The following is a 15066-nucleotide window of genomic DNA, read 5'->3' on the forward strand; positions in this document are numbered from 1 at the left end:
TTACGAGAAGTTTATAAGTTAAAACACAAATGCTCAACAACCCAAATTTCTTCAACGACACAAATTTGAGTGTTACAGTCACTGATGAATGATGATGGTGATGACAACATACTGAAGGCCTGCTGTGAATCAGGGACTACACACACACACACACACACACACACACACACGTACACACACACTGCTAGTTTTCACAAAAATCCTGCACAATATTTTTTTTTCATTAAAAAAAATTTTATTTATTTAGGCCACACCATGCAGCTTGCTGGATCTTAGTTCCCCAGCCAGGGATTGAACCTGGGCCCTCAGAACCTCAGCAGTGAAAGCATGGAGTCCTAACCACTGGACCACCAGGGAGTTCCCTACAAATTTTTATTTTTTATTTTTTTTTGCGGTACGCGGGCCTCTCACTGTTGTGGCCTCTCCCGTTGCCGAGCACAGGCTCCGGACGCGCAGGCTCAGCGGCCATGGCTCACGGGCCCAGCTGCTCCGCAGCATGTGGGATCTTCCCAGACCAGGGCACGAACCTGTGTCCCCTGCATCGGCAGGCGGACTCTTAACCACTGCGCCACCAGGGAAGCCCCAAATTTTTATTTTTTAAACAAATGAGAAATTGACCAGAGAACTAATTTTCCCCAGAACACATAGCTGGTAAAGAAATTGAATTGAGATTTAAACCCTGCACCATCTGATTCTAAAGCCTCAGCCTTAGCTCCTTGCCTGCCTGCACATGTCCACAGATGCACATCTGTCCATCTGGACATGGCTTAGGTTTTCAGCTCAAACACAGAGCTAAACCTCTCAAAACCATTGAGAACCAGCCGCCTCTCTGTGTCAGTGGGAAGGAGGATGTTCCCCAGGCCCCTTGTCAGTGCATCGCACTGCAGGCAATTCAGGCCTGGGACCGTGGGGGAGCTGTGCCCTCGGAGCCCTGACCGCTGTCTTCCAAAGTCAGGTAACTGCCTCAGCTGGTTTCTTTTTCTTTCTTTCTTTCTTTCTTTCTTTTTTTTTTTTTTTGCGGTACGCAGGCCTCTCACTGTTGTGGCCTCTCCTGTTGCGGAGCAGAGGCTCCGGACGCGCAGGCTCAGCGGCCATGGCTCATGGGCCCAGCCGCTCCACGGCATGTGGGATCTTCCCGGACCGGGGCACAGACCTGTGTTCCCTGCATCGGCAGGCAGACTCTCAACCACTGCACCACCAGGGAAGCCCTCAGCTGGTTTCTTGAACTGTGCTGAATTTTGCTCACAGCCAGACCCACAGATTCGCCTTGAGTGGAAGCAGGAGCCTGGGCAGGGAACAGGAAGCTGTGGCCAGCACTTCCCTCTCGCCTCCTCAGCAGAGCCCACCTTGGCCTCCTCTTCGGCCTGCAAGGGTGGAAAGGCCTGTGACGGTCTCAGGCCAGAAGTCAGGTCACCTGCTGGATGAGCTTGTGCTATGCTGACCTCCTGGCCCCTAAAGAGCAGTCACTCCTCACCTTCCTTCCTTCCCCGCCGTCTCCCTCGAAAAGTCCCTGAGCTACCTGACTGTGCTCCATATGGGGGGAATATACTCCCTTTAATAAAATATTGAGGAGAGCTACCCAAGTGTCCCAGGCAGGCCCAGAGGACAAGAGCAGGACCCCCTCCTAGGACTGTGCCTCCTGCACCTTCCCCGTCCTTGCATGGTCCCGGTTTTTCATCTCCACTTGGCAAACTATCCTCAGAAGGTTGACTGTGTCTTCACAGTGCCCTAAAGGGAGTTGTGAGCTACCACAGTGGCCTTGAATCAAGATTTTCTTGTTTTTGGGGGGGCCTGAGTCATCTCTGCACATTAAGCTCACAGGTCACAAGGTGTGGTTGCACCTGACCCAGCCTAATACCGGCTCCTGGCAAATAAGCCCAAGGAGGTGTGGTGCCTGGGGTGACGTCTTAACCTTTCCTCCTCAGTCTGAGGCTACACGCTGGCTCGGGCCTTTCCACCCACCTGCAAGACACTGCTGGCCCAAGATGGCGCCTGTGCCTAACGTGGTCACACCTTCCTTAGTAGCCCTCCTCCGCTCAGAATCTCCTGGTTCACCCCCTCTCTTCCCAGGGAGTTCATAGAGGGATTGTTGCCATGACCCAGAGCGACTCCTACCTGGGAAAAACATTCACTCATTCATTCAACAAACATTTACTGAGTGCTGATATCGTGTCAGGCACTGTCCTAGGCACTTGGTAACACCCAAGTTGAAGAGACATCAACTTGATTTGGGAAACCATATCCTCTGATTTTGCTCTCTTCCAAAACATGACTCTGACAGATCCCAGAACATTCCAGAATCAGAAGGGACTTTCCAAATCATCTAAACCATCGGTCCCCTTTTACTGGTCAGTAAGCGTAGGGGCCAGGTCCTAGGTCTCCCAAGCCAGTATTCTTTGGGCTTCCTCATTTACTGTCTATTCTGCTCATTCAGAAAGCAATGCTCTGTGTGACCTTGGGCAAGCCCCTTCCCCTCGCTGGGCCTCAACCTTCTGCCTGAGGACTGGTGGAGCTGGATGAGACAGAGTCCCCAAAGGCCATATCTAAGACTTTCTGGACCTCATCTCATACTACTTTTAAAGACTCTTGGGGTTCACGGTAAACTTTCTCCTTGTGTATGCCACATCTTCCCACCTATAATATATGCTCCTGGGGCAGGGGGCAGAGGCCAGTTTACAGCCCCAGGTCACCCACAGCACTGCAGACATAGTGGGAACTCAATTGTTTTTAGTTGATTGAACCAGAAGAGGCCACGTTGCTTTTTTAAACGTTAGCCACAGGTGAGAAAAAGGCTATTCAGATATAAGACATCACTACTTAAGGCAGTCAAACAAAACTCATCATAGGAAACACTGAATATAGAATACTGCCATCTCTGATCAAAAGAATGGCAATACCATTCTGTTCTACAGATGCCTGTTTTTTTTTTTTTGATATTTGGGTCCAAATATAAATTTATATATGTGTATATATTTCTTAGCTAGGATCAATTCTTAGTCAGGAACTTAGGCTTTGAAGCATTAATGAGTCCAAGTGTTTTTACACTTCTCTAAGAGGATTTGCATTTGCTTGCTCTTAAGTGTTACACCAGGGAATCAGGCTCAGACAACACACTCACCAGCCTTTTGACCATGGCTAAGTTACCTAGGCTCTGTGCCTCAGTTTCCTACCTCATAGAATTGGTATAAGGAGTAAATAAGTCAATATGTGTAAAGTGCCTCCTAGTACAATGCCTGGAATGTATGAAGCACTATGTAAACGTCTGTGAAAGAGATTAACCCACATATGTGCTAGTAACACTTACATGGGGGACACAATTGGGAATGAAAGTATAATTACAAATATTCACGATATTTATGAATTCCAAACACATTTCCTGATGGTTGCAGACGAGAGTTTAGTAATCTGTTGTAAGACGTAATTTTTACACACACATACGTGTTTTCCACAACATGTGAGAAGATTTCCCTTTGGCTGTGGATGCAGAGAAGAGAGTTAACTGCAAGGACAAAAGTGGTAGTAATTTTCAAAGCCACACATAAGGCGTTCAGAGAAGATTTCAATCTAGTGATGTCTTTTTTTAAAACTTCTTTCTTTCTTTTTTTTTTTTTAAATTAATTAACATTTATTTTTGGCTGCGTTGGGTCTTTGTTGCTGCGCGGGCTTTCTCTAGTTGCGGCGAGCAGGGGCTACTCTTTGTTGCAGTGTGGGGGCTTCTCATTGCAGTGGCTTCTCTTGTTGCAGAGCATGGGCTCTAAGTGTGCGGGCTTCAGTAGCTGTGGCACGTGGGCTCAGCAGTTGTGGCTCGGGGGCTCTAGAGCGCAGGCTCAGTAGTTGTGGCGCATGGGCGTAGTTGCTCTGCAGCATATGGGATCTTCCCAGACCAGGGCTCAAACCCATGTCCCCTGCACTGGCAGGCGGATTCTTAACCACTGTGCCACCAGGGAAGTCCCTAGTGATGTCTTTAGTAGGTTCTTCATCTTAATACGCAGACAACTTTGGATTGTCTGCTAATGAAGGAAATCAGTACCAAGGATAAATGGTGATGTGAGGATCAGAATAATCTACACACTGCTAACTAGTTCCCCAATAACTGAGAGTTCCTGGCGCCACCTAGGGGTCAACGTTGCTCCTTGGGCATGCTTCACAGAAGCTGTGTAAAATCCGAGTGCGCTTAGGTCTTTCTAAGGCACGTTAGTTCTCTGGTAAGGAGCATCTGTGACTGTGGAAGGATCAGGAAGTGCTATCCCAGAATGTCGGGGTGCCTCTTATAAGTCACCCACATCAAGGCTGGAACCACCACGGTTTAACTCCCCCGGTGCCTACCTGCCCTGGAACGCAAGCCAGCCTTCATCTCCTTAACTGATCACTGGGCTGCGGGTCAAACCCAAAACCGCCTTCCCTCCGCCTAATTATCCCAGGAAATCAAGGCCTGAATCTCACCTGGGAACTGGCCTGTCACCCACCAGTGCCAGCCACTTAGGGACCTGGGCATCGGGCAGGAGCAGGGCCCGAAGCAGCAGCACCCGGGCAGCTTCACTCACCACACAATCGTCGATGATTTCCGAGAGCCGTGTCCGGTGTTTCCTCCCCAGCCTCATGATTTTTTTCCACGTGTAGTAGTACTCCACACACTGAGCCACCGTCTTGGACTTCACCTGCCGGGAAAGGCACCTCAAGATCAGCTCCAGCAGTGGGCAGGGTGCAAAGCAGCAAGCTTTTGTGCAAGTTTAAGTTTGTAATAGGTATTAGGTTTATGCAGTTGAATAAAAACATATACATGGTGAAAAGTCTCCTCCCCACACCCGTTCTCCATCCATCCATCCATCTGTTCCCCCCATACCCCTGCAACACAGCTGGCCCCTCTTATTCATATCTTGGGTGTCATTCCAGAATTTCTTTACATATATACCAACAAACAGGAAAATATATTCCTCCCCACCATTCTGCCTCACAAAAGGTAGCACACTCTATGTACTGCTTTGCATCTTGACTTTTTTTCGCAAGATAGCTTGGAGATTTTTTTCACATTCGTCCATAGAGAGCTCGTTCCCTTTTTTAACCCATAAAGCAGCAAATGCTTTTTCAAATGCTTGAATGTATTTGGCTCTCCAACTTGTTGACATTCAAAATCTATTTATGAAAAATGTTCCTTAGTAATCGAACAGGAATATAAGACAAAAGTTATGACGACAAGAGCTTAGTGTTTGCAGAAAACAAGCCTTGCCCTCTTCTCCCCCAAAGGGGCAAAGATAAATGTGTTTTAAAGAGAAAAACATTCCTTTGTTTAGTTCATAGTGCTCTAAGCTCAAAGTGGGGTTCAGTAATGTGGGTTTTCTGGAGGTAGATAAAAAGGCTGGCTGTCCCCTTGGGGGCAGGAACATGGCCACCTGCATAGTGAGAATGAAAAGAGTACCTTCAGAAGTCTGGTCTCCTCAAAGGTGGCCCCTTCACGTCCACCTGATATCATGAATTTCTACATTAGAATCACCCAGGGAGGGAGGATAGAGTCCCAGAGAACCCTTGTTTTAAGTCCTGCATTGCCTGGTGAGCACGACACATGAATCCATCAGGTGCGGGGCCTTTAAGGAATGAGGCTGAGGACAGATCAGTCCCGGGGGAAGGTGACCCAGGAGAGATGGGAGCCTGGGAGCTGCTGGGATAGAGGGCAGCAAAGAGTCCAGTGGCCTCCAGGGCAGAGTAAGTAAGTCGGGTGCGAATTCAGATCTGAAGACGGAGGCAAGTTGGAGAAAAAGTCCACCTATTCTGATTCTCATCCAGTCAAGGCCCAGGATTAAAGACAGGAGACGTGAACCCGGGACAACACTGAGGCCCAGCCCAGAGCCAATGGCAGCTGTCACCTGGGACCCTGTTCTCTGTGGACCTGAGCATCTTAATAACTCAGTATGGCTCCATCATTCATCATTTTGCTGAAACACTCTGAATCATTGTAACTTTTGGCCTAAACCATCTCTCAGCCAATTAAGGCCTATTATGTTTATTATGTCCTGGATAAAGCACTATTTCATCTTTGTTAAAGAGCTCTACTTTGCTGTGAAATGCTATATATGTAACATGTTATAGTTGTTACTATTATTATTATGTGGCCGCACCACACAGCTTTCGGGATCTTAGTTCCCCGACCAGGGATCGAACCTGTGCCCCCTGCAGTGGAAGCTTGGAGTCTTAACCACTGGACCACCAGGGAAGTCCCTGTAACATATTATTTTTATTAACACTGTCCTTATGATCAGGGGCCCAACACACCAGGAAACTCTGCTAGGGGTGACGGCTCATATTCTCCCTTCTCCAATCCCCCCCCCCCCAATTCTGTCAGAAACCACTATAGATCTGTCAAATACACATGAAATAGTTTATATAAATTGTGAACCAGAAGTCTCAGGTCTATTTATTCTGACAGAATGCATGAAATTACACATTTTAATTAAGGATAAGAATACCCCTCCCCCCGACTGCCACATCCAAATAATCTATATTCTCCTGCCCCCCACATCCCTAACACCAGGGCCAAGCCATCCATAACAAATACCATCCTTACCAGCAAAGAGATGGAAGACATTCTTTGTTGACAGTCTTAAGCCAGTAACCAAATAGTTCTATATATCTTTGGGTGTACAACTTCCCAAATTTGGTTTCAAGTGAGCAATGGGAAAAAGAATACTTACCATCTTCTGTACAAAAATAAAGTCTTTGTTGTAAGTGGCTAGTGCTTTATTAAACAGTTTTCTTTCTAGGGAGGTCCACTTGTCCGAACCTACAACAAAACACACATTTCATAAAAAAACAGCTCAGTTCTCCTCACTTGTGGTTGCTGGTTCACTTAGTTAAGTTACAAACTACAACTGTTCAGCATGTGATAGAATACATATCACACTCCTTTCTGAATAGGAAGTGCAGTGTAATGGTTAGGAGCCCTGACACCCGGGTTCAGATCTCAGCCGTGGCCTTGACCTTGGCAAGTTATTGAGCCTAAGACTCAGTTTTATTACCTACAAATGGGAATAATTCTGATTGTCTCCACCTCTTAAGATTTCTGTGAAGGTTAAAGAAGGTAATGCCCAAAAAGTGTCTAGCTTAGTAACTGGAAAACCATGAATGCTTAATGGAGTTTAGCTACAGTTTTTTTAATGTAATTAGGATGAAGGCAAGCATTCACGTAGCAAGTGATCCTCACATGTGCTGGATTCAGCAGTCTTCACCCTCAAGATGTTCACAATCTAGTGGGGAGAAAACCAGGAGGCCCTGCGTTCAAGGTGATGATTGCGAGGATGAAGGGAGGGGTCGGGTGGCGATAGGGCACAAAAGGAGGGACAGCACGCGCAGGTTAGGGCAGCTGGGAAGGCTTCCAGGTGGAGAGAACACCTGAGCGGGGTTTAAAAAGACACAGAAGCAAGTCAGGCAAGAAGGAGATGGAAGGGAATTCTGGGGAGAGAAAGTGGCATGTGCAAAGTCAGAGGCAAGCAGTGAGAGGACACATGTCATTCATCCATTCATCCATTCGGCAGATACTTCTTAGGAGTTTACTACATGCAAGACACAAGGGGAAAAAAACCTAATACTTATAAGCGCTTACTATGTGCCAGGCTCTAAAGTACTTCACAGATAGTAGTCATTTGGTTCGACAGACAATCTGTAAGATTGGTATTACTGCTACCCATTTTACAGATGAGGAAATGGAGGTGTTCAAGAAATAAGCAGTAATCCAGTACAACTCAACTACAGGGTTCCAGCAAAGGGAAAGCAGATGAGGCTGGGAGGTGAGAGGGACCGGTTCCTGACAAATCTGCAGACCAATGAAGAAGAGGCCTTGCAGTGCCGGGCTGGTGCATCTTGCCTTGCTGGCTGAACTGGACATTCTTGTCAAAGCAGGATATGCAGATGTTTACAGAGAATGGTACTGGCCTATTTCCAAGGCAAGTCCTACTTCTGGGGGCTCAATCACTGTGGCTGGTTTGCAGAAACTCGGCCTCATTCTAATTTTTTGAATTCCCTGTATCTCTGATTCTTTGGATGGTACATGGCTGGGCTTTTGATAAGCCTCTACTTTTCAGAGCTGTAATCCCCCAAACTATAGTATTTTTCCTTCCAACCAGAACAAGCCCAAGATTTCCATTTTGCTATGCTTGACGGAGGGGCTAAAGTAAGAAAACCTGAATTGCTTCTTCCCTCAAAAGGTTGAGCCCAAATCATTCAAACAAGTGAAACCACGCCTGGCAGGCAGGCAGGAGGCAGACAGCCTTGGGTCCTTGAGAAAATATGTGACTCAGTGATGTCAGCTCAGATTTCTGAAATAAACACCTTCTCTGTGTGACTCCCTGATGGGTCCTTAAGCCGAGAGCTCTGGCTCCAGATGCAGGATATGCTCTCCACAGCTGGGCTGCTTCAGGCCCCTATAAAAGTAGGGCCACCACCTGATTTCTTTGGTTTGTTTCTCTCTTTAATTCTAGAAGGAAAGCAGCTTTCTGATTAACCCTCGGAAGAAGGAAGCCTCTTCCACGGGTTCTGGAGACCAGGACATCTCTGGTTGTGCAAACCACCATAACAGGGAGAAGTGGGGCCAGAGGTTTGGAGAGGCTTTGCTGGAGTGGATGTGAGCAGAGCACGTCGGTGGGGTTTGGAGCTCTGGAGCACCGGCATCACCATTCCTCAACTTCTGTCTAACACTTAAGGGCTTCGGGTCCCAGCTCCCGTTTGCTCCCATTGCCCAGAGGCAGAGACAGAAAGAGCAAAACAGAAAGGCTGAACCAACAACTGAAAGACCAAAGAAGAGTCATGGCTCCTTTTAGGTATCCATTAAAACAGCAAAGAGAGATCAGAGAGGCAATGGTGTAAGAGGACCATGATGTGGACATGTCACACTAGCTGAGCCCATGGACAAGCATATAGGGAGGTTGCTGTGCTGCCCTGATACAGGTCCAGTCTGTGCAGCTCTGGGTTGCACCTCACATAGGAAGTTAGGGAATATTTTGCTGATGAAAACCCCCAACTAGATGAATGAGAATCCTTTCCACCCTCAGCCAGATCCTATGTTTCCCAAGTCAGAGCGCAGTTCGAAGCCCCCGTGAGACACTCACAGGGCCACGCAGCCTTCTCAGGCCAGCACCCAGCCTCTATGGTGGACACACTTTCTTCCACCCCACGCCAAGCCTGTCATCTGATTACTGTCCAAACCGCAGTGTTAAGTCCCCAGGTCGGTTTACTTGTGAGAGGTATGTCCCTACACATCCCGAGATGGCCTTCCAGCTGTAACCCCACAGAAGGTGAAGTGACCTCCTGGACCATCTGTTATGGGGGATCCTCAAGCCTCACGGGGGAAGGAGGCCTTCTCCCCATCAACTCTTTGGTGGTGTTTAGGGCTGCTGCCCTGTGATGGGGTCTTTAGTCTTCCCAATCCCAGAGTGTCCACTCGACACCACCAGTCCTGGACTGGAAGTGGGTTGCACCCTCGCAATTTCCTCTCTGTGCTGCCCCCGACCTGAGGTGCTCAGACGGTGAGAGATGGCTCCTCTACGTAGTCCTAGGGTCTGCGCTTTAGCACACGCGACTGTGCTGTGCGTGCGTGTCTGTCCAACAAGGGTGTCCACAAACTGAGAGGCAGAGGCGGGGCCAGACAAGTCCATCGCTTCTCATGCTCCATCTTCACTGCACCCTGATCATGGGATTGCCCACAGGACTGAGAATCCACTCCTGGGCTCTTGGGCTGAATTCCCAGGCTGAAGCCGGGTATATAGACATAATATCTGGATGCGCTTGCCCCAAATAATCAAGTCACTGTGCTGTGATAAAAGGGGTGACTTTAAGCAGGAGACCACAGGCTGCGAACCTGGTTCTGCCACTCACTCCTTCTGGGGCCCCTGCAAGTTTACTTCTCTGAGTCTCAGTTTCCTCTTTTGTGACTTGGGGATCCTGACGGTCATGCTGTGACTGGCAGCGTTTAGTCCGAAGTATGTGCACAGAGAATGCTTCAGATCTGGCCACTCGGACGGCAGATCCCAAATCAGCCTGCAGCCGTGGGACACACGCTGTCCCCTGCTGACATCTGTGGGCACTCATGAAGCCTGCCGGTCCCTGCAGCGTTCCCTGTCGTGTGTGTGCCCACCCACAGCCTTACTCTGGGCTACCTGTAACTTGCAGCCTTCTCCTCCCTGCCCCGAAATCCTCCTGTAATCCCGACAAGGCTCAGCGTCTCTCTTCCTGGGGTCTGTCTGGCAGGAGCATTTTCCTCCTTCTTGAACAAGGTTTTCTAAGCCAGCCCTTCTTGGATTCTATTTCTTGAACAAAGTCCAGGATAAAATGCAAAAGCGAGGCAGGGGGCTGCCCCAACTCCTCACCTGCCCTCCCCCTTTGAGATCCCTGCTGTCCACTCAGCATGTCCCTGGGGTTGATGGGCTGATGACACCCCCCCCCCCACCCCCATCCATTCTCCCTGGGGATTCCTGGCTAGTGGGCTGTTATCAGCAGGGGTCCCTAACAAGACGATTAAGGCTAATTACAAAGAGCCTAATTAACTGGAGGAAACTGGTGCTGGAACAGTATCCAGAGGAAAAATGTTCTGAGCTTCGGTTGCTGGGAAACAGGCTCTGGATGGTGGCGAAATTTGGGACAATCTATAGCGAATGCAGGCAATTAAAAAGAGACGTGGAGGGGTGAGAGAAAGTTTGGGCACAGTATGTTTTAAAGAGGGGCCTGTCCGTCTTCCTTTCAAGCTTTTAAAAACTGTTCTCGATGCTGTTGTTATAGCAGTTACATAAGAAAGACATGCTCATTGTAGAAAAAGGAGGACCTGTTTCTACACCAGATCTTCATTTCCGTGAAAGGTTTTCCATGATGGGTGAAGACTGAGTAATATTTTTAGGGGTGCAGGTGAACCGGGTAATACCACAGTTCCCTCTGGAGGCCAAAGGCAGGGAGGCCTTGATCTGAATCCAGAACCTGAGCTTGTCCACTAGCCTCTTCTCCACAAGTGCCACATCAGGCAAAGCAGCAGAGTGAGTATTAACTCCGTTCCTGCGCTTCAGGGGATCACTCTCCAGCTAGCGACATGGGCTAAGGATGCCTGTGAGATGACTTCACAGCTGCGCTTCTTACAAAGTATTCTCTGGAGAACGTAATTCTGTCTCTTCACCAAACTGGGGCAGCTTCCAAGACAGAGACCATGCCTCCCCCCGACTGAACGGGTATATTCCCTCCAGGTCTCTCCCATCTCCGGAGTCAGGTCAGGGCTCATGACCCAGTGAGTGCTTGGGCTATGGTGGGGGCCCACAGTAGCCTCTGCTGAACCCTTGCCAAGACTCCCAGGGCCAGGTCTGACACCCCTCCACTCCGTGCCCATCTGCAGGAACTACCGGCTCAACGGAAAAACCAAAGACGCCGGAAGCTCTCTAATCACAACCAGGCATCCTTGTCACCCTGACAGACCCACACTCAAGCCTTCCCCACCCAACCCAACCGCTGACTGGGAGCCACTGCAAACAACCGCTGCAACTTATGGGCGGAGGGTGTGGAGAGAGGTCTGGACCGGGTGTGAATTAGAGAGCCTGGGGGCCACTGTGACAGCCCCCTTCCTCTGAGGATCTTAACAGGGCTCTTCCGGGCTTGCCAAGCTGCCCCCAGATCTGGGCAAGCTGCCCACCTACACTGATGTCTTTCCTGGGCCCCAGCACTGGTCGCTCTTTCCTTTTCTCACTGAACTGCTTGGGATGGGATGGGATGGGGTGGAAGGGCAGGTCAGGAGGGAAGTGATTTTCACAGGCTCCTGTCACTGTCTCCCCCAGTTCACAGTCTGCACCCCTGAAACCAGTCTTGCCACCTTCCCTCCAGGGCACAGGCCGGGGAGGTCTGACCTCTCTCTAGACAACTGGAAGCCTGGGGTGCAATTCCAGGGCCGGAGTCGGGCGGGAGTGACACTGGCCACAGCCGCAGAGCTGGAAGCAGAGGAGATTTCAGAAGACAGTGTCCCAGCAAGGCTGGACCTGAGCTGACAGTCCTGCTGGAGAGCAACCCAAACAGGGCTTAGCACGAAGGCCAAGGCAGGACGGCGCCACGGGGGTGGGATTCACCGACACCCGGAACCAGTCAGAGGGTGGGGTGGTTAAAAGGGCGGAAGGCAGTCACGGCTGTTAGCTGGGGCACGTGACGGGGGTAGACTCTGTGGCCTCCTCTGTGTTCTGGAAGGGAACCGTCAAGGGGATGGAGTCAGGCCAGACTTCAGAGATCTGTGACCTTTGTCCTTTGTGCTCATAATTCTAGAAGATTCTCTGGGACCCAGTCTGTGATCACTTCCTGGAGAAGAGAGATTACTGGCAGACCTAGGCGAGCACCCTTTTCTTGGGGACACACAGCTAATGGGACACCAACCCTTCACACCGGACAGCTCCACCTCTCTTGTCTCCAAGGGTCAAAAGGATTCTGGAAGCAACAAGAGTGCCTCCTGGTCTGCTTATAGGGAAAGGGCGCAAGGGATGGGCAAAGGATTTTCCAGGAACCCCCAACTCCCGAAGATCACTGAATTTTAGCAGAGTTTAGGGCCTTCTAGTTTCAAAGCTTTTAGTACTATTTTAAGATTGTTGTTCGGTGTTGTTTGGGGTGGAGGTGGTCTCTAGCCCATAGCTTTCCCGTCTCTTTTATGTCATGACACACACTAAAAAGATCACAATACCTGCTTGGCATGCTGGGAAGAACTGGGGGGGATTTGGGGCCCAGACGAGGCTGCTCACAGCTGGAGATGAGCAGCCCAGAGGCGCCGCCCACCCCAGTCACCCCAGGGGCCGAGGGCAGCCACAGCAGATGCTAGGGAAGTCTCCTCGCTAAGCAGAGAAGCCTGACCCAGGCTCCAGGAGGCTGGACGGCCCGTCAGGGTTTAATGGGCAGCAGATGACGCTGGGAATTAAGAGGATTGAATTGTTTCCATGGCAGATTAGAGAGAACTCCCACATCTTCTACCCACACTTGGGGCAGACACCCAGCAGGAAATGATGGAGACAGTATTAAGAAACTGGCTCCTTGAGGCCATGGGGTTACATGATGGATTTCTTATCCAATGTGTCCATTCTGTGCTTGCCTAGTGCCAGCAGCAGCCTGTGTGCCGGGAGCGATCCACAGGCAGGCATCCCGGGCTTGCTGTGTTCAGGTGAGTGGCTTCTGAGGCCTTTCCACCCTGTGATGACAGGCAAGAGGGCCAACTCGGGAGAGGAGCCCGTTCTGCAAGGCAGACGGTGGTGGGGTCACAGGGAGCCCCCTGAGAACACGCCGGAATCTGCAGAACAGCCCTCACCTGAGGCCACATCTGGCCGCCTAGACTGAGGACTGGAAAAGGTATTTACTGGGTCCCCAAGGCCACTGAAGTACTTAGCACCCATCTACGCACGGTCCCCCCAGGCACCAGAGACACCTTCAAATGATTAACAACCAAGGGGCATTGGAGGACCCAGCCCTCTCTGAAACAGAGAACCCGGGCAGGTGCGTGGAGACCCCCAGAATGGACAGGGCTACTAGTTAACGGAAATACAAATGTTGACTCCAACTTCATTGTCACCGCAGGTTCCCCAGCCTGTTTCACTCTCTCTGCACGACTCTAACTCCATTCAACTCTCCAAGGTGTGTCCTCTTTCCCTCGTACTGGTGACGCCACCGTTAATCCACCCCCTCCTAAGAGAGACTCGTATGTATATGTACGTGTACATGTATCTGGGCATGCACACGTATACACGTGCATGTACACGTCTTTCTCCCGCCATTAGTGATCCGTCATTTAATAACTGCCTACCCCTCAGACTCCAAACTGCACAGGACAGGACTCTGTCTACATCTGTCACTGTCACTTCCCCCTCTTAGTGCTAGGCAGTTTCCTGTACATAGGAAGTGCTCATTAACTGTTCAACCAATGAACAATAAAGCTACTAGACTGTACCAGGCGTTGGGCTCCATATACTCTCTCAAAACGTCACAAAATCCTGCGAGGGATGGAGTATGAGCCCCACTTTACAGGTGAGGAAACCAAGGCTGCAGAAGGCCACGGGGTGCAGGCAAGATGTGAACCCACATCTACTGATCCCAAAGCCCAGGGGCCACTGCGTGCTGTTGCCTCTGTGGTCTACCCCCTGTGGCTCTTCCTCCGGGTGCACCGATCTCACTGCTGCACGTGCGGGCCTTGTCCCCTCGTCCAGCTCTTGGCACACCCAGGAGGGGCAGGCCCAGACAGACAAATGCCCGACAGCGACCAGCCAGCCGACACAGCTGCCCCACCACCTACGCCCCAGAGGCCTTGAGAGCACAAGCGGCGCTGAGGACAGAATGGGTGCTATTTGTTATTAAAAGGGGACACGACCAACACGCAGACAGCCCGCTCTTGGGAAGCAAGGGGGCACAGGGCTCCGGGCAACCTACCGGCATAGTGGTAATTTGCTAAAGGGTGACATTTTAACCTGACTGGCTTCCGCAGCAGCAGCATTTCCAGAGCAGCCTGCAGACCCGTGGGAGAGAAAAGGCGAGAGTCAGTCACGGGGCTTGTGTCCTCAGAAGACCATCTGCCTAACGGGGAAAACGAGCCAGCATTGCAGGGCCCGGGGTTGGGGGGCTGGAAGGAAAAACAGAGGAGACTCCCCGATTTGGGGTCTTCCTTCTGGTCAGCACCCAACAGGACTCATCATCCTAATACCTCCTCCACCCATGCCTGCAGCCAGCTGGTCTTGTCCCAAAAACCCAGGTGGCAGCCAAAACCCACTCCTTCCTTGGTGAGGGCCCCAGCTTCAGAGATACGGTGGAGCCTCCTCTGTTTGGAGGCTGAGTCTCTAAGGAAATGAGTGGGTGATCTGGAACTGTTTTTGCAGAAAAATCACATGTTTCATTACAACTGAACATCAACAGCTATATTAGTAATAACTGTACCACATACTGTCCTTCCAGGGAGCCTTGCTAAATAACCCTTTCAAATCTACGTCCCTCAGCCTCACTGAGTTTGTTAAAAAAGTGGTGCAGGTGGAGTTGAGCTGTGGATGGTTTGGGGATCTCAAATCTTGCTACTCCAAGTGTCGTCCATGGACCAGC

At 50.3% G+C, this 15066-nt stretch overlaps 1 protein-coding gene across 15 annotated transcripts in view; it reads right to left on the minus strand.

The window, feature by feature from the left end:
* The window catches only part of TRERF1 (transcriptional regulating factor 1), a 250496-nt gene that overhangs the window by 13248 nt on the left and 222182 nt on the right, over positions 1-15066 (minus strand). For all 15 annotated transcript variants that reach the window (XM_032648293.1, XM_032648289.1, XM_032648287.1 and 12 more), the window contains 3 exons: positions 14407-14482; positions 6687-6775; positions 4545-4658 (listed from right to left, as the gene is read on the minus strand). In XM_032648293.1, coding sequence (XP_032504184.1) covers positions 4545-4658; positions 6687-6775; positions 14407-14482 — 279 coding nt within the window. The remainder of the gene's footprint in view (positions 1-4544; positions 4659-6686; positions 6776-14406; positions 14483-15066) is intronic.

Source organism: Phocoena sinus, chromosome 11, assembly GCF_008692025.1.
Source record: "Phocoena sinus isolate mPhoSin1 chromosome 11, mPhoSin1.pri, whole genome shotgun sequence".
NCBI classification, from domain to species: Eukaryota; Metazoa; Chordata; class Mammalia; order Artiodactyla; family Phocoenidae; genus Phocoena; species Phocoena sinus.